Here is an 18,908-nt window from a genome sequence, read left to right on the forward strand (position 1 = left end):
AGTGATTCTAGAATCTGGATTTGGCTTGGTTCTTTTAGATCTGTTTTAGTAGACAATTTGAATTCCTTTAAGATGATTGGAGCACGTGCTTTGGATTAGTTACTAAGTTGGTGATAAGTTGTGTCTGGCCCACCCATAGCAAGAATCATGAAACACTTATATAGAGATAGTACACTGTAAAATATCATATTATTTCTACGAGGTGGAGGCAGTTGTGCATCCAGAGGACTGTCTCTACAAAAGACCAATAGGGGAAGGTGTCTATAAGAGTCCGATTCACTAAACTGATATATAGACTTGTGGGCTTCAAATATTACACGTAATAAGCCCTTTCCTTCCTGAAAGTGTATGTTCTAATTTTTTGTGTTCTAGAATTTGAGAGAAAGAAAAAAACTGGCAATTTTACAATTATACCCTTCATGTGTAAATAAGTACAACACGTTAGAGGTTAGTTTAAAGTCGGGTGTAGTTCGGTTATTAAAAAATTATACAGCCTTTGTTTTCTTTTTCTTCTCACTTGCATACCGCCTATTTCTTACCTCCTAGATCACTCACATACCCCCTATGAATAGAATTCACCTTTCTATATTTTTTTCGGAGAAGGGAACAGAACTCCTGGAAAAACTTTATTGAAAGAAAAAGAAACTTACAAATTTGAAATGGGCATACCCATTTTTACATAATAAAACATCTACACAAAAAATGTTTGGTAAAACAAATCAATAACCTTTATATTAGGTCTTGTATAAACTTGCACTGAATCCTGTTTTTGTTGTTACTTTCTCTATGAACAATACAATTGAACAAGTAGTAATATGTCTACAGCTTTCATCCCAAATAGTCACTGCCGTGAAGGCAGGATGGTTGTTTGGCCTTGAGAAGAACAGAGAAAAAAATTATATAGAGTGAACTTTGAGTATAAATATAATCATTTTAGAAACTTGTTAAAAACCAGCATGGCCTTTTATTGGGGGTGAAACTAAAATCTTTCAGTTGAACATAGATGCAAACTAATATATTTATGGTGAAAATAAATATGAACTGAAATATAATGTTTGCCTGGAACTCATGTTCAAAGATAATTTAGGGGTAAAAGTAAACACTCTTACTTATCTTACCGGGTAAGATTAATCTAATCCATTAAAACGACATTGTATGCAACAATTTATCCTGTAAGTGCTAATCGGGTAAGATTTGACACCTTTACTTACCAGGTAAGACTCTCCGTCTTTGTCATTGCTTTAACCGGGTAAAATTCTTGGTTCTTGCTATGTTCATCCGGTAAGGTAAAGGGACCCAGTAAACACTTACCGTATAAGTGCTTAGTAAACGGCCCCTTGTTATTTTACATCATTATATACTGTTTGGTGTACCTTATGTGAATCTTGGTGATATCGTATGCCACAAAAGGATGAGCTACATTGAAGCAACGCAAAATTGTGAGCAGTAAATATTTACGGTAAAAGCATAAGCTGTCAACAGCCCTATATTTGTTTTACCTAGGAAATTTTCATGAATAGTAATTGGGGGACTTATAACTTGCATCTGATATTTGGGCAAATAGACTTGCTTTCACTTTCAATCTTAAAAATAATCTGAAGTCATATTCGGCTATTCCTCATATATGCCATCTAGAATTATACGTGGTCATATTACCTTTCAGGTAGGGAGAACCCATCCAGCACAATCTTCCTCTATTTGTTAGTGTCTCATATTAGCTAGACTTGGGATCATTTCACCTCTATACATGTGTTGGAATCCTCTTCTCCTTTCAAGGGTTCTTTTGAAGAGTAATTTGATGGGGTTCCAAATATTCTCACATGGTATCAAAGCCAAGATTTACCATTACAGGGATTCAACACCATTAGCGGATCTATGCATAGGAGTTGGGGGTCACTTGAACCCATAAACTTACAAAATTGGAATTCCAGCCCCCATTACCAAAATTTCTAGACCCGCTATTGTTCGACACTCTACAATCTTTGCCTGTCTAGCCTCCTTTGGAGGGGGCGTGTTAGAGTTCCACATTCTCACATGCTATCAGAGTCGAGATCTATCATTTTAGGGATTCTGACATTTTGGACAATTTGTTCCTATCTGGCTTCTATTGAGGAGGCATGTTAGAGTATCACATGTTATATTATCATAGAGAACTATATCAGCGTTTAGGAACTTAAGCTCTAATTAGGAGTCGTTTACCAAACGCTTACTTGGTAAGTGTTTACTGATAAAAATCACCACCCTAACTTACCTTATTGGGTAGCATTCTCAGCCATCAAAATGGATTGTTGGTAAGTGTCTTCTTTCTCACTTACCGGATAAGATTCTTGGCCCTTGCTATGCCTCTTACAATGTAAGATTCTTGGTCTTTGCCTGAAAACACAAGGTCTGTCTAGTGCGTTAAGCTTGCTAAGGAGTAAAGACAGTGAACGGTAAAGCTCCCTGTTCATTAGTGGTGGGTCAAGTTATATTTTTGAATAGAAAAATTGATAAAAATAGCCAATCTTCTAAACCAAATTCATTTTTTAACCATTTTGGGTATTAAATTCTCATTTTAACCAAAGTTTACGTAAAGATTTTTTTTCTTTTTTAAATCTGAAAATAAGATTTATACAAATGCATAAGAAATTTGTGTAAACTCTGGCTAAAATATAAATTAGATTGAAAATGACCTAAAAATGAATTTGATCGAACATATCAACTATTTTGATCAATTTTTTATTTTGAATATCCAATATGTATTATATATTTATATTATTAGTAGTATTATTATATACGTAAGCATAGTGGTTGTATGATTATGGAGCCATTTTTTATACCGGCCTTTTTTCCAATGTCCAATGATGGTCACTTTATGGATGGTAGAGGTCCACATGATAATAGTTCTTTATTTGTTTGAAGCAGAGAATGATAACCTTCCAAATATGGAAAGTTTCATGAACCGATGCCGATTTGTAGGCCGTATTTATTGACCCAAGATCTCTCGTGGTTGTATCCCTCACATGGCTTTATTTATTTCCTTCCCTTGCTAGCTGTAAAAAGATTTAGAAGTCTCTTGATGGGAGTAGTGCTTCCTTTAACATACATCTCGAGGAATGAAATAGAAGTCTTAGGAAAAATATTAAGCAAGCGGATGTAGTGGGTAATGTTTATATGCCCCAACGTATTAATTACTTTTTCCATGTTTATCCACCTAATCTTTATGGAACAGTAACCCAAGGGTGATAAAGTCAATGAGTCCTGAAATTTATAGAAATATGATATAGATCTATGTAAATTATAGAAGGTTACCAATGGGTCAAAGCCCATTGGTATCTGCCTTGTCGGTAGAGCTCAAATTTGCAAGAGGTCAGAAGTTCATATCTCATCAAATATACGGAATAAGTATGTGAATGAGACCCGTCACATTAGAGAATCCTGTGTACCCGTTCCGAGAGGCTGGATTCCTGCAAAATCGGGGAGTGAGGATGGGGACGGGACGGATAACGTGATCCCTGTCTTATTCCCGTATATTAAATATATTATGTATTTATTACTAAATATATTTTGTATATTATTAAATATAGTATTTATAAAGAATTATATACAGTATTTTTTTAGGTTTAGAAATAGTGTTTTGATCTTTCTTCTTAGATGCATATTTTACTTGTCTTTTTAAGATAAAAAAATAGAAAGCCGAAAGCGTTTGATCAAACAAACAATTATGTATGGTGTTGTGATTTTGTTCACATATGAATATTTGATATTTTGTAAAAGTAAATTTTTGGAAATATGTGAGATTTAAATATAGACTATTATTGATCGAGTATAGTGTTTAACACATTTGATTTAAAATATCTAATATGAACATAGAAAAAAAAATCCCTAATTCCCCCTTGGGATGAGGATACGATCATATTCTCTGGTGGGTACAAAGACAGGGATGGGGACGGATATTGGGATCGAGTACGAGGATTGGGATCCCTGCCGTATTCCCAAGCCTAGTAGGGAAAGTGTATAAATGTATCTATCATATTGATATATACATATATATGTATAGAGAAAGAGATAGTAATATTGCATTCATGAAATCTTGAGAAAAGTACTTGTAAATCGTACTAACGAGATCTTATGGATGTTTATTGATATAATTAAAAATGCTATTATATAATTCACCCGTTCAAGTATACATATGGATTATTACTAATATCTTTTTGAGATCTTACAGCATATTTATGTTTTTTTTAATCTACCATCATATTTATGGTTTATTTACCACTATAGTTTTTTAATATTTGTCCATTTGGTTACCAAACATCATCATTCTCATTTACTTTATTAGTAATATTTTCGGCATAAAATGGATTGTTCGTAAACATCTTTTACTCGATAGTTACTTATCAGGTAAGAGTCTTCTTCTTTACTTATCCGGTATGATCATTGGTCCAGACTATGCCTCTTATCAGATAATATTCTCAGGCATTGTCATGTTTATAGGTAACCACTTACCGGTAAGATCATCAATCCTTACTATACATCTTATCGGATAATATTAGGTAGCACACCTTAAGCGCTTACAAGACAAGTGTTTGGTAAATGATTCTAACTTTAACATTGCATCGATTATGGCCTTTTTCATATATAATTAATATGCTAGATGTTTTATGAAAATTAGAAAAGCGTTAAGTCTATAATTTTCATTTTTATTTTGATTTTCTAACTAAAAATATTTTTTATATGTTGGGACGACAGAAGCTCAATTTCAATTGAATGGATATTCTCTCTCTTCCCAAGTTGGGAATTTTTTTTGTATACTTTTAATCATATTGTTTACCAAAATTATTAATTATTAATAATTTTAATTATTAACAAGGCAATTAATATTTTTTACTTCGAATTATCATTTTCTTTTCTTCTTGTTCTAAACTAAGTATTAACACTAATTAATTCAATTAAAATTAAAAGAATTTGATATGCTTAATATATAATTAAAAAGATGAATCAATATCTCTATTGATGGTTATTGTTTCTTCTTAAAATTATTGTTGAAAGATAATCAATGAAATAAATATAAAATATATATTTTTGTATATAAGCTGTCTGAGAAAATAGCATTGTTTTAAATTCTTTTCATCTTGTATTTCGTTTGATTTTTGTTTTTGCTCTTATAAATGAAGTTTTTGATAATTTTATTAAGTTATGCAAAGTTATACTATAAATTTGTATTTGCTAGCTTAATTTATTGTTGTCATCTTTTCATGCTTACTAAATAAATGGTGTAAACAATTATTTTCATATCTATAAAAAATAAATATCTACATTACTATCTTAATTTGTCCCAAAATAAATATCCACTTTATAATATATGAGATTAAATTTTTTTCTCTCTTTGTAATTAAGAGTAAATTTGTTCTATTAATTAAAAACTATAATGATCATATATCCTTAAAACTATATATTATTATAGATATTTATTTTAGAACAAATATATAAATAATGAAATGGAATTACTTGGCGTTTACTGTATCAGTTTTATTTATTTGTTACAATCAAACAAGACAGTCAAAAAAGATAGAAGGTTTACTTTAAATTATATGGCACGCTGCTACTAGTAGGAGACCATTTTCTTTTACGGGATTCGAGCTGTTGGTCCACGTGTTGGTCGGAGCAAGTACTTTCATGGTTGTTTGCTAGCCATACATATCAACTCTTATTAACACACATTTTATTAATTACATTAACAAACATTTGACTTTGGATTCATAGTTTTTGCATAATCTATATTATAACTAACAATTACTACACATTAAACTTTTGGCCATTGAATAGAATATAGTTTCTTTAAACATTTTAATTTAGTATTTTCATTGTTTTGAATTTAACTTTTATTCATGGATGTCCCGGACCGGCTAGCATGCATTTTAACTAATCCCACGATCTTAGAGATTAGTCATGAACATCACCAGGAGCCTTGGAGGACTCGGTCCATTGCCCTATGAGGAGAAAACCCAAACGACTCGAACAGGAAAATTAATTTTGTTGTTTATTACTATGGATTTCATGTTTTTCATTAAATAGAATTTCTTTCTACAGTTTCAACAATTTTAAATATAATCATACTGGACATTTATATATTTTAGAGAAGTGTAATTGAGTGCAAACATGGAGTGGAATTTGCCCAACTTGGCTTGTCGTCACAACTCAAATCCAATGAACTACAAAGAATGGATCAATATGTTATGAGGAGCCAGGTCGAGAAGGCTGTGAGATGAGCAACTGAGGACGGATATGGGTCTTAGACGTTTTCATGGACAATTTTTTTTAGGAGTTTTACAGACATAGAATTATGATGGTAGACTAGGCGTAGGGGTCAGTAGCTAATGTGGATGGGAAGAAAAGAGTTAAGAGGATAGGACATAGGAGGATAGAAAGCCGACATATAGAATACATGAGTAGTTGGAGGGATACGTGCTTTTCTATGTCACAATGTGCCTATTTTTTTTTCCTTCTCGGATGTTCTTTCCATGCACAACTAAGAGATCTTCACTGAAACAACCATTTCTTCTTTGTTGCATAGGAATTGTGTAATATTTTGTAAAGTTTACGGTCGATACTATTTAATGTCTAAAAGTTATGAAATCTAGTGTTAGTTTTTTTTGTATTATAGTAGTTTGTAACTCATGCAATAAAAATTACACTATTCATACTCGTGTTGAAAGTACATATTCTATTTGTCATTAGATGAATGCAACAGTTACATTTTGTATTCTAATTATTGGCAGATTCATGGAAAGGATAGATCATAACATGATAATTGAGCTGGTAGACATTGATATTTTCCGAATCTTTGATACCTTTTGTAATTTGATGGTTGTCGGAAGGCTTTTTTTCACTATTGATAATGACAATCCTTTAAATCATGAGTTCTTGAGAGTAGGCACAGGGACGTCACAACGGAAGAAAACGTACATTCACTACAACGGTTGGACCTAGAAACCCGTCAAATTTTATGAAAATAACAATGTGTCACTCTCATTCATGAACGATCACACACCAAAAAAGGTGAGAAATGAGCATCATCTTATCATGTTGGTCTCTTTCGTTTTGTTGGTTGTATGATGTTGGCAAAGTAACATGATTCACCGTTACAATGAATATTCTCTCTAAAAGTAGAGGAAAATCGACCGTATTTACTTAGTGTTGAAAAAATAAATCAAGATGTTTTTGGTTTTCGTTGGAAAAAGAAAGAAAGGTATTAGAGTGGCTAGACATGGACCATTTCTCGAACATATATGTTGAAACCTCTCTTCTCTTTTCAATGGCTATCTACTCTGATGGGGTTCCACATATTCTCACATGGTGTTAAAGTCAAGGCCTATCATTCTTGGAACTCGACATTCTAGGGTAATCTTTACTTATCAAACCCTCTCATGATACTTTAGGACTATCTTTGCCCGTCTAGCCTCTTGGTGGGGGCGTATTAGAGTGGCTAGACATAGACCATTTCTTTCTTCTGTATATATGTTGGAACCTTTCTTCTTTTTTCAATAGCTCTCTACTCTGATGGGTTTTACATATTCTCACATGGTATCATATCACATGGTATCAAAATCAATATCTATCATTCTGGACAATCTGTGCTAGACCCCTCTTGATACTTTGGACTATCTTTGTCCGTCTAGTCTCTTGGCGGACGTGTATTAGAGTGGCTAGACATGGATCATTTCTCTTTAATATATGTTAAAATCTCTATAATCTCGAGCTCTCTTTAGAAAGTCTGGGGTTACCCATATTTCGCAAAATTAATGAAGAAAAATTCGAAGGTAATTAGCACATAACCCCATGTCGGCTTTGGTGCCAAGATGGATCCAATGGAGTGAAATGGTGCCACGTGTGCACCCTCAACCTCTGCACTAGACGTTGTTGGGAATGTATTATTACAAGGAAACATGAATGGATTATTATATTAGTAAAAGTATTTCTTTATGCATGGAATACTGGGGAAATATCATCATTCATTAAAGCCTCTTCTTTTAAAACATAAAGAAAGGCTGAGATAACATACGATGGAATGATTTTATTCACAAATGAATAGGAGTGAATGAGAGTTGCCAAATTGCTGTTTTTTGGATACTTGTACCTATCAGCTGTTAATTAAGCATACTGGGAGGTTTTAAGCAGAAGTTACATCATGCGCTACCTGTGTTTTATAACATGTACACTGGGAGATTCTTCTGCTCCTCCTCTTTCTTTCTTTATTCATGCTAAACTCCCAACTCTCATTGGCTTCTAGGATCTTCTTCCAATCATCTCAAGACTTAATTTAGAGAACCAACCACCACCACCACGACCGCTGCCCCCGCCACCTGCTGCCCCAATCTTATCAAAATGAAGGTAAGATGATGTGTTTTTTTGCAGTTTTTGTACATAATTTACTACATATGGTTCCTTATGAAAGTTAAGGTTTGTGATATCTTTTTGGCTGCAGTTCTTCAATTGGATGCAAAGTAAATTTGGTGGTGGACAAGGGAATAAAAACTCGAATACAGCCGTCTCCACTACTCGTATGTACCCTTTCTATTTCTGTTTCTTTACCTTCTATAATATATGATGGAATTGTTTGAAGGATGCTTAATTGATTCAGTTCTTTCCTTATCTAGCTTCTTCCTGACTATTCCATATGTAGAGAGAAAAAAATACACATTTATCTCTCTTTTAATGAGAAACAGACGGTCACTTTTGTTTGTTGTCATTGAGGTCTGTAAGTTTATATATCAAATGAAGAAAAGTAATGCATTATGTAAATTACTCCCTAATGGCTAGATCCAATCTAATATAAGGGTTGGGTTTTTGTGAGAATGGAAGTTATGGTAAGAAGGCTACGAAGGGATCTCCACCCTTCGATTAATCCTAATTAATGCGGTGCACCGAGATGCACCGGATCAATTCCCGTGATAAGCGCAATTCATGGATGGTAGTAATGAAAAGTGATCAAGGGTCCATGTCCCTTCTTACGCTTCTCAATATAACTTTCATTCTCACACAATTATTCGTCTCTAATATCATAGAAACATCATCTTTATGATGAGTATTTGTCTTAATATTAAAGAAAAACAGAACTCTAATATCATAGAAACATCATCTTTATGATGAGTATTTGTCTTAATATTAAAGAAAAACAGAACTCTAATATCATAGAAACATCATCTTTATGATGAGTATTTGTCTTAATATTAAAGAAAAACAGAACACGGAGGCTTCGTCCCCCATCTACATATGGACTTGTGGCCACCGGGATATTTATCTCAGAGCTGTGGGCGAAGCTATAACATCCCAGGCTAACCGTACAAGATATTGTCCGTTTTGTCCACACCTGGACTCATGGGCATATGATAGAGGTGTCCAGTTTCTTACAAGACAATCTTTGTTCCCCTTTTCGTCTGATGTGGGATCTTACAAAAGCCTACAGTCGCAAAATGTCATGGGATTAGTCTGGAATCACCCATTTCCAGAAGAAGAAAGAAAAGACAAGTTTCTCTAGCTACAAATCAGGTGTTCGAATGTTTTTGGTCTTTTACTACATACAACGTGTTCTTGATCTTTGTTGCATATATATATATATATATATATATATATATATATATTTTCATTGAATATTGTACCTTTGATTTTGGTAATTATCTGAACTTAAGCATCCAAAAATGTTAAGAAAATGGACCTGTTTTTCACTCATGTTGAACAAGAAATAATCTATATTCATATCCCATTGTTTAGATCACACGAACCAAGAACCTCGGAAAGAAGAATTGAGCGATTGGCCTCATCGGTTGCTGGCAATCGGAACTTTTGGAAACAACGATCTACCAAGAGAAAACGAAGAGATCCAAGATGCCAACGGTACCGCGTCATCTTCTCCGGATCTATCTGAATTCACTCCTGAAGAGATCGGAAAACTACAGAAAGAGTTAACAAAACTCTTGTCCAAGAAACCTGCTGCTAATAAGCAAGGAGAAATCACTGCTGATCTCCCATTGGATAGATTTCTTAATTGCCCGTCGAGCTTAGAAGTTGATCGGAGACTTTCGACCACCGTTTTCAACAATCCAGACGATAAAGATGAAGATATTGATCGAACAATTCGAGTGATTCTTGGAAGATGCAAAGATATTTGCTTGGATAATAGTAAGAAAGCAATCGGGAAAAAATCGATTTCCTTCCTCTTGAAGAAAATGTTCGTATGTAGTAGCGGTCTCCCGCCAATTCCTAGCTTGCAAGATCGACTTCCGGAATCCCGCATGGAGAGGGTAAACTTAATTGTTGTTCCTGACTCGGGTTCAAGGGAAAACCATTAAAAAAAATGAAAAATTAAGCAACACTCTCATAACCATTCATTCGTCATCATCAACATGTGCATAAAAGTAACCAAAAATATTTTCTGGTTTTTATGCTCATGCGAATTTTATGTACATGTGAATACCGGATAATTATTTTTATGCACTTGTTTCATACCGGACAACTGAATGGTTTATCAGAGTATTCATTAGTTTTCCTTTTTTTCGTGGTTTTAAGCTGAACCCAACCATATTTTTCGTAATTTTTCTAAAAGAATACACAGTTTATTCATTGATGAATATCTTTTGAGTAAATTAAATTCTGTGAAGTGCAGCTATTAAGGGCAATGCTTAAGAATAAGATCAACCCTCAGAATTCTTCTCGAGCATCATCTGCCAGGAAATTAATCGAACCGAAGAAAGGGAAAGGAAAAGCAACAGAAAGAAAGGATGAGGAAGATGCAAATGGTGGGTGTAAATGGGTGAAAACCGATTCTGAATGTAAGTTCAATCAAAGTTTTGCTTTTTTTATGAAAAATTCTTTTAAAAAACCAATAAATTTAAATCCATGATTTTTTATATATAAATAAATCATTGAACTAATAAAAATTGGTTACCTACATCCAACAATCATTTGGAAACGGCTCCTTAGTCATTATAGACCTGGGAACTGGGATTGTGTGAGAATAAGGGCCCGTTTACTGAGTGCATACCAGCCGCTAAACTTCAACACTATCATTTACGTATTAGGTAAGATTTTAGTCCACCAAAACGGCATCATATGCAACAATTTACTTGGTAAGTGCTTACCATGGTAATAGACGTCGCCCTCAATTACCGGGTACCTCAATTACCGGGTAAGACTCTTGGTCCTTGTTTCGCTCTTACCGAATAAGATTTTTGCCATATTCATCCGGTAAGGTAATGTGACTTAGTAAGCGGCTATCCGGATAAACGTTTGGTAAATGACCCGTTAATCGTTTAAAATGAAAAAGTTTATTGAGATTTTCTAATTTTTTTTAAGATTTACCAAAACCAAAAAAGGTACTGATAATTTGTTTCAAATTTCAGATATTGTGTTAGAGATATGAAAACTGGATCTCTGCAAATGAAGCAAGCACATATTTTGTACATGTCTCTCCCAACAACCACATTGAGAGTTGCATGGTATGGTTGCCTCTGCCTTGTTTGATATCTCACCCACATTAGCAAAATAAGAGAGAGGCAGGGATGATTGGATTTGGAAATCAACAATTCCATCTCAATCAGGGGCACATCTTGTTTTTCTTCTTTTCTTTTTGCATGTTTATGGGTTCAATATGTTATATATATATTCTCTGGATGAAAAAGGTTAGACATTGATATTCACATTTCTTGTACAACCACACTTATTTTTAAAATATGGGTTGTGAATTGTAATTGAGGATATCATGTAAAACACATCTGCATTGTCTCCTTGTCTCATGAATCAATTTCTCACACCTTATTTTATATATATATATATATATATATATATATATATATATATATGAATGATTAACTTGAATATCCAACTCGTTATGTGGGTCGATTAATTTCAGGACGACAACCTGCTTTGCGGGTGGTTCGAAGTCACCGTATTTGAACCTCTATGGTTATAAGGAGATTTTTATTTCTCATCGGATTTGAACATGAGACCTCAGGCATCACTTTTGTGGTTATTTAATATTAATTTAGGGTCAGGTTAAAAGAAAAACCATAAAAAATGAAAAACTGATAAACAACTTGTTTACCGTTCATTTAAATGGTGTGCACATGTGCATACAAATAACTTGTAAGCAATTTGTCTGATATGCACATTTGTATAATATGCACACGTGCATAAAATCCAAAATGCACATATGAATATTGTTCAGTTCAATAATTTTTTTAGGGTTTCCTCTAAACCTCTCTCTATATATTTATTTAGTTTCTCTTTTTATTTCTTATTTTTAGATAAAATGGTAATATGTCGGGATTGAATTATAGATACATAACGGTTCTAACGAAAATATTTGAATTTTACGAAAACGTAAAAACACTCTTATCACATGTGATAATATACAACGATGGAAGTCATACCAAAGATCACTATGGTAATATGTCGGGGTTGAATTATAGATACGTAGCGGTTAGAACGAAAATATTTGAATTTTATGAAAACATAAAAACACTCTTATCACATGTGATAATATATAACGATGCAAGTCATACCAAAGATCACTATATGATAAAGTATTAATTAAAGGATGTTTTTACGTTTTCATAATATAAATTATTCTTGTTGAACCATTCCTACTACTTGTGGTCCTTTTAATGCAATAAACCTTTTCACATGTTAATTGATTTTGAAGATATGGTTTTTAATTTCTTAGCTTTCAACCTTCAAATGTTAATTGAATTAATATAATAATTGCTTCTTTATCTATGATTAAATAGTTCTCGGTTATTTTCTACATGTGTATAAGGGGTTGTTTACTAATTGCTTACTCAGGTAAATGTTTACCAAGTTATATTACTTTACCAGATAAATATAACAAGGACAAAGAAGTTTATCTTTGCTTACCGACAGTCTTACCTTATAAGTGAGGACAATGACTCTTACCACAGTTAGCTTTTACGGAGCAAATTGTTGCATCAAAAGCCGTTTTTGTTGACTAAAATCTTACTCGGTAAATAAATGATAGTGTTGAATTTTACCGTTAAATACTTACCGGATAAGTGTTTAGTAAACGAACCATAAGTGTAATTAATGATTTATGACTAGTTAACATACTCTCTCATATAGATTTTTTCAAAAAATAAAAATATGTAAATAAATTCATTTAAATATTACAATTTATTTTAAAAAAATTTAAAAGCAAACATGAGCGAAACAATATTTTTTAAATATAAGACATGTCCCGGGTTTGATCAAGACACTTTCATTAAGTGCCAAAAACATGTCATCTGACATCACTCTCATTAAAGACGGGTTTTATACAAGACTGATTGAAGTTGTCAACAATTAACCGTTTGTATAATTATGTGAATGAAATCAATAAGGAATAACAAATTATAATTATTTTAATTATTGTTTATAAATTTTTATCCCTTTTTCAAATTCAATAAGAAATGACTAATTCAAGGACCATGTGTCATTCTTATAAATAGAGGGACTGAATTTAGAATACTTGATATCTTGAAGGGCCAAATATAAAATAATCTAACAAAAAGACTCCAGTTAATCAGTTCACAAAAATATTAAAACTCCACGGGGGTCAGCACATCACCTCCCCTCCCAATCGCCTCATATCTTCCAAACGCCCCCAGATTTGGGGATAGTTAATTTAGGGTTTATAGATAGATCTGAAAGAAGAAGAAGAAGAAGAATCATCTATCACTCTTTGTTGACGTTTTTCCATTACGAGAGTGTGTGTTGAGTTCGAAATTGGGGGTTAATTCTAAGGTTTTTTGCTATTTCAATCCTCGATTTAGTAGTTCAGCTGATTTGACTAGGGTTTTTAATTTTGGTGTTTCGTCACTGAAAATAGGAGAATTCTAGTGGTAGGAGGTTAGGGTTGTCTACTGCCAATGCAAATTTGTTTATTTATTCGAAGAATTTTTCGGTGATTTTTCACATACCGAAAAGTTTCAGTTCAATGTCGTGGGCGGGACCGGAAGATATCTATTTGTCTACTTCTCTTGCAAGTTATCTTGACAGTAAGCTTCTGATCTTCGTTTACTTTAAACAATCAAACTTACATGGCTTTGATTTCATCCTGTTGGATGTTTTCTTTCTTTCGTGGTACATTTTTATGGGGTTTTAACTGCTATGGAAATTGCTGATGCTATGTAAGAACGTATATAGGTACTGGATTGTTCTAAAGCATTTAAATAGCATTATTTCTTTCATTTCTATTGTTTTGTATGCTGTTAGTTGAATGGATTGGGGTTCATTCTAGTTCAGAATGAATTTTGATATTATTTTGGGGGTGTATATATATACAATTTTATTGCTAAACCTTGTATATGGAATGTGTTGTGAAGGACATAATTATAATATGCTTAGTTGTGTATATCGGGGTGATGTATTATCAGATTATGGTGGTGGGAATTGGTTTTTTCTGTCTAATTTAGGGGTCTTTCACCAAAACGCTTGCAGGTAAGAGTCATCACTCTTACTAATCTTACCGGGTAAGATTTTTGGCCATCAAATTGCATCGTATGCAGCAATCTTACTTGGTAAGCTCTTACCACTAAGAGTCGTCTCCCTCACTTACCGTGTAAGACTCTCGTCTGTTAACTTGCCTCTTACCGGATAAGATTCTCGACTTTTGTCACGTACTCATGTTAATTCGGTAAGGAGAGGCAGACCTAGAAATTTGTTCAAGTGGTGGCACCATTGATTATAAAAGACAAATCTATGGATATTTTTTCTACAAAGTCATAATCGGTTGGTTAGTTCTTTGCTCTTTGTGTGTGAGGTCCTTTGTTCGAGTCTCTTATCCCAAACATTTTCAGAAACATAATAAACCTGACAGTAAAAGCTAAAAAATAAGAAAATAATGCAAATAGGATTCGAACCCGTACCTGGAAGAGGAGATATAACCATGCAAATCAACATTACCAAAAGAAACTTGTGTTCTCACTGTAATTTCAGGGAATTAACTCTTGCACCCAACAAATAATACGGTTGCACCTTTCACAATCCTAATTATTTTTGCACTACGATGGAGGAACGAAAGTGGCCTGTGCCACCGTACCCACCATAGTGGGTCCGCCCCTGCCGATAAGGTAAGTTGCCTGGTAAGCTTTTGGTAAAAGGGTCCTTTCCTTGTAACAAGATACCAATCTCATCTGTGAATTTGGTCTAGGGAACCTGGGAATGATTTAAGGGAACTATAGTATATAGACAATAGTTTCCATGAATATGACTGAGTATTTAATGCTATTATTCTTTTAAAAACAGAGAAAGATTTCATCCATCAATAGTTACTGATTGTGTTAATAGAAGCCGATTGCATTGTGTATTTGTGCATATTTGGATAAGAGATGTCTATTGATAAATTTATTATCAAAAGAATGGATTATGTGGTGTTGTTGATCAGTAAGAAAAACATGTAGTTGCAAGAAACATTTTATACATAGTTGTAACATCTCTGGTCAACCGTACCATATATTCTTCGCTTTGATTGTGAGATCCCAGATCGGTTGAGTCAAGGTGTGGATAAAGCGGACAATATCTGGTATGGTTGATCGGAGATGTTTAGAAAAGTGGTTATGAAACCTGATACTGTGATGGAATAGAGGAATGATCGTGCTACTAATACCGGAAAACTTGTATTCCATCTAACATTACATTTTCAACATTAACCAATTTACTGTTTTAGGTGTAATTTGAGAAGCAAATGCATTACTTCTGATAAAGGTATATCATTTGAAGTGTTCCAACATGCTGTTGTCATTAGCTACTGGTCCAAAAGATGTGAATTCTTATTGAATCCTATATATAGAAAACTGGTTTTTAGTCTTTCATTGACTGGTAAACCCTGTGAATCCCCTGTTACATGGTCCGAAAGATTTAACTGGCCCAATTAAGCAGTGAAATTGAAACACATCCTATCTGTGAAACATAGGCGGACCCAGAAAAGTTTTCAGTTGGTGGCACAAGTTGACTATAAAAAAGTATCTAATTTTATTTTTCACAACAAAATTTAAGCTAAAAACAACTTTGACAACTATGAGACTCAAATCTGGGACTTTTGTACAAAGGCAGGAGCATTTACCATCTTAGATATTAAAGTCTTGTGCTAACATTTCCGTTTCAAAAACTATATGGTGGCAACCTTTAGAAACGTAATTCTTTTTCCTTATGATGGAACCATGAAGCGGTGGCCCGTACCATCGTATCATTCCATGTGGGTCCGCCCTGCTATGAAATACTCTTGAAACAATTTCTGGACTTAACCCAAAAATATTGTACTTCTGGAAAAGTCTTTTATGTTTTCTTTGACAAATGGATCTATTGATTCTATCCGAATTTGTTTCAAGTTTTTCGTATTTATATGAATTGAGATTGTTAACGAGTTGGTTGATGAAGCTTGGGACTCGAAGACTTTAACTTGTACATGTTAAATTTGCTCCATTTCTGGGGTCTCTCTTTTCTCTCCTTGTTTATAATTGGTGTTGATTTTAATGAGCGCTTTTACCTTTTTGTACAGAGAAACTTCTTGTATTGCTAAGAGATGGTAGGAAGCTATTGGGGATACTTCGATCTTTTGATCAATTTGGTACCAAAATTCTCGCTAATTGTCACACTTTTAATCTACTGCAAATTGTTTTGGTAGTAAGAGTATTGAGAAATGGTTGTGTGGTCACATGTAGCCAATGCTGTCCTTGAAGGTGCTTGTGAGCGAGTAATCGTTGGTGATCTTTATTGTGACATCCCGTTAGGTCTATATGTAATCCGTGGCGAGAATGTCGTTTTAATTGGCGAGCTGGTATGACGTTTTGTTTCAAAACCATGATTTTAATTAAAGAAATCTTGTTTTTGTTCTTCGTTCTGATATATGTGGACATGAAATGGTTAGGAATTGGAGAAGGAGGAACTTCCCCCTCATATGACTCGTGTTTCTGAAGCCGAGATAAAAAGGGTAAGTGTTGCATGTTTTATGGCCCATAGGGGCGGATTCATTTAGGAACATTAAATATTTTGGGAACCCAGGAATCATCTATACTGTGAGTATTCATCTTTGAATATTTTATCACATTATTCATCATGAATACTCATAAAAATGATGGTTTCTGGGATCCTAAAAGATTTAGGGTGTGTTTGGTATATAGACATGATAGCACAAAACAGTACCGATAAAATGACCAATATCTTTTTATATATTTAGGGTTTATATATTATTAAATTGTTATAAAATTAACATAATATATCATTAGAAAGTTTCCCTCAAGACGATTATACCGACACCAAAATAAAAAGTTTACGTAGTTTCCACTTTTTATTATTAATATTTAAGTGAAAGTCCTGCCAAACATGAAACAGTGATCCTTGTCTTGTCCTGCTCAGTGTACCAAACGCATCCTTACGGTTCCTAAATGAACCTCCTTCTATATTTGTCTTGTTTTCTTGATTTACTTTCGACAACATGTGAAATGATTGAAGCTTCTAACCGTTGGTTATCTGGGGTTCATCCAGGCTCAGAAGGTGGAAAGGGAGGCTACGGATCTGAAGGGTTCGATGAGAAAAAGGATGGAGTTTCTTGATATGGACTAAGGAAAATTTGTCGGGTTATAATGTCATGATGCCATGTCTTCCGCAAATATTATCGCGGGTGGTGGATGCTGGCAATTTCGAGTTGGTGAATTACTATCTGTTTGATCTTTATTTTAAATTGCATAGTTTATGTGTAACATCTTGAGTAGATAAAACATCCAAGCTTCTGTGTTTCAGTAGTTGCCATTGTTTGCATTCATGTTTCCTAATTTGTGTGATATAATGTAACACACCCAATTTCAGAAACTAAAAGAATTACTGTTATCAGGTAGGGGTCGTTTACTAAATACTTACCTGGCAATTGCTTACTGTGTCATTTTACTTTATCGAATGAACATGATAAAGATTGAGAATCTTTAACTGCTGAAAACGATCACTAGAACTGGTAAGTGAGAGTGATGACTTGTATCCAATATGCGGTTGCCAGACAATTTTTTTTGGCATATGATGTCGTTTTAATAGATTAAAATCGTACATGATAAGTTAAGTGAAAGTGTTGAATTTTGATCGGTAAGCGTTTACTGGGTAGAAGTTCGGTGTGGTGTCAAATGTCGGGATTCTAGTGGTTATGATGAGTGTGTGCCACTATTGAGTTGTGTTGGGTGAAGTCATCTGTACCGTGTTGTAACCTGTATCTTACTGTATGAAAGGTATAGTTTGGTATGTATGCAAATATGATAGAGGTTTATGTTGCATGATTGTATGCAAGTTGTACCAATCTATGTGTTGTACTAAAAGTAAAAAAAAAAACTAAGGGATGGAATGTATCTGAGAACAGAAGTCTAATTAGATGGAATAGACATATCAAGAACGTTTGGGAAATGAGTTGTGTATTTCTGTAAAACCGTAATAACTTGTATATTTGTTGATGCATATACACCAATTGAGTTCGGGTTTGGTTTATGTCTTATCAGACCCGTAATCCTATTAGGTTTTATATTTGGGCATGCGAACCCGCCCGAGGCTCTCCCCTACTCTCAATCTCGTTAATATATGAATGATTATTAATTTCAAAAACTTTTTATTACCTGTTTGGTATCGGTATAAGCCATTTATTCAGACACTCAAAAGTGCTTATTACCGATGTTACAATGAAATATGTCGATAAGTTATTTTTATAAGCAATCCCAAACACCGTCTTAACTTTCTTTTAGAAAAAATAAAAGATTTACACGAAATTTAGCAATATCCTTAATAAAAACTATTTTTTTTTTGACATACACGAAATTTACCAAATGTCAATATCTTAAATGGTAAAAGTTATATACATCATTTTGGGTAAATTGCAAGAAAAAGTAACGTACTTTGACTTC

General features: G+C 33.7%; 2 protein-coding genes across 2 annotated transcripts; both read left to right on the forward strand.

Annotated features, from left to right (window-relative positions):
- The first annotated feature begins 8,367 nt into the window (after positions 1-8,367).
- Positions 8,368-11,401, forward strand: LOC112509253. The gene is made up of 5 exons (XM_025114109.1): positions 8,368-8,373; positions 8,468-8,543; positions 9,754-10,283; positions 10,646-10,811; positions 11,382-11,401. The coding sequence occupies exons 1-5, from the start codon at positions 8,368-8,370 to the stop codon at positions 11,399-11,401; spliced, it is 798 nt and encodes a 265-aa protein (XP_024969877.1).
- Positions 11,402-13,569: 2,168 nt separating this feature from the next.
- On the forward strand, positions 13,570-17,903 carry LOC112508759 (sm-like protein LSM1B). Its single transcript, XM_025113500.1, has 5 exons — positions 13,570-14,030; positions 16,532-16,600; positions 16,695-16,810; positions 16,901-16,963; positions 17,518-17,903. Exons 1-5 carry the CDS (start codon positions 13,970-13,972, stop codon positions 17,593-17,595), a joined length of 387 nt encoding a protein of 128 aa, XP_024969268.1. The 5' UTR covers positions 13,570-13,969; the 3' UTR covers positions 17,596-17,903.
- Positions 17,904-18,908: the final 1,005 nt, after the last annotated feature.

This window comes from Cynara cardunculus (assembly GCF_001531365.2).
Source record: "Cynara cardunculus var. scolymus isolate 2C chromosome LG 3, CcrdV1, whole genome shotgun sequence".
Classification (NCBI taxonomy): domain Eukaryota; kingdom Viridiplantae; phylum Streptophyta; class Magnoliopsida; order Asterales; family Asteraceae; genus Cynara; species Cynara cardunculus.

Coding starts and splice junctions, on each gene's coding strand:
- LOC112509253 (XM_025114109.1), top strand. Junction 8,544..9,753: donor TACAGCCGTCTCCACTACTC/GTATGTACCCTT, acceptor CCCATTGTTTAG/ATCACACGAACCAAGAACCT. Junction 10,284..10,645: donor CGGAATCCCGCATGGAGAGG/GTAAACTTAATT, acceptor TGTGAAGTGCAG/CTATTAAGGGCAATGCTTAA.
- LOC112508759 (XM_025113500.1), top strand. CDS start 13,970: ATGTCGTGGGCGGGACCGGAAGATATCTATTTGTCTACTTCTCTTGCA. Junction 16,601..16,694: donor TCGATCTTTTGATCAATTTG/GTACCAAAATTC, acceptor GGTCACATGTAG/CCAATGCTGTCCTTGAAGGT. Junction 16,811..16,900: donor TCGTTTTAATTGGCGAGCTG/GTATGACGTTTT, acceptor TGAAATGGTTAG/GAATTGGAGAAGGAGGAACT.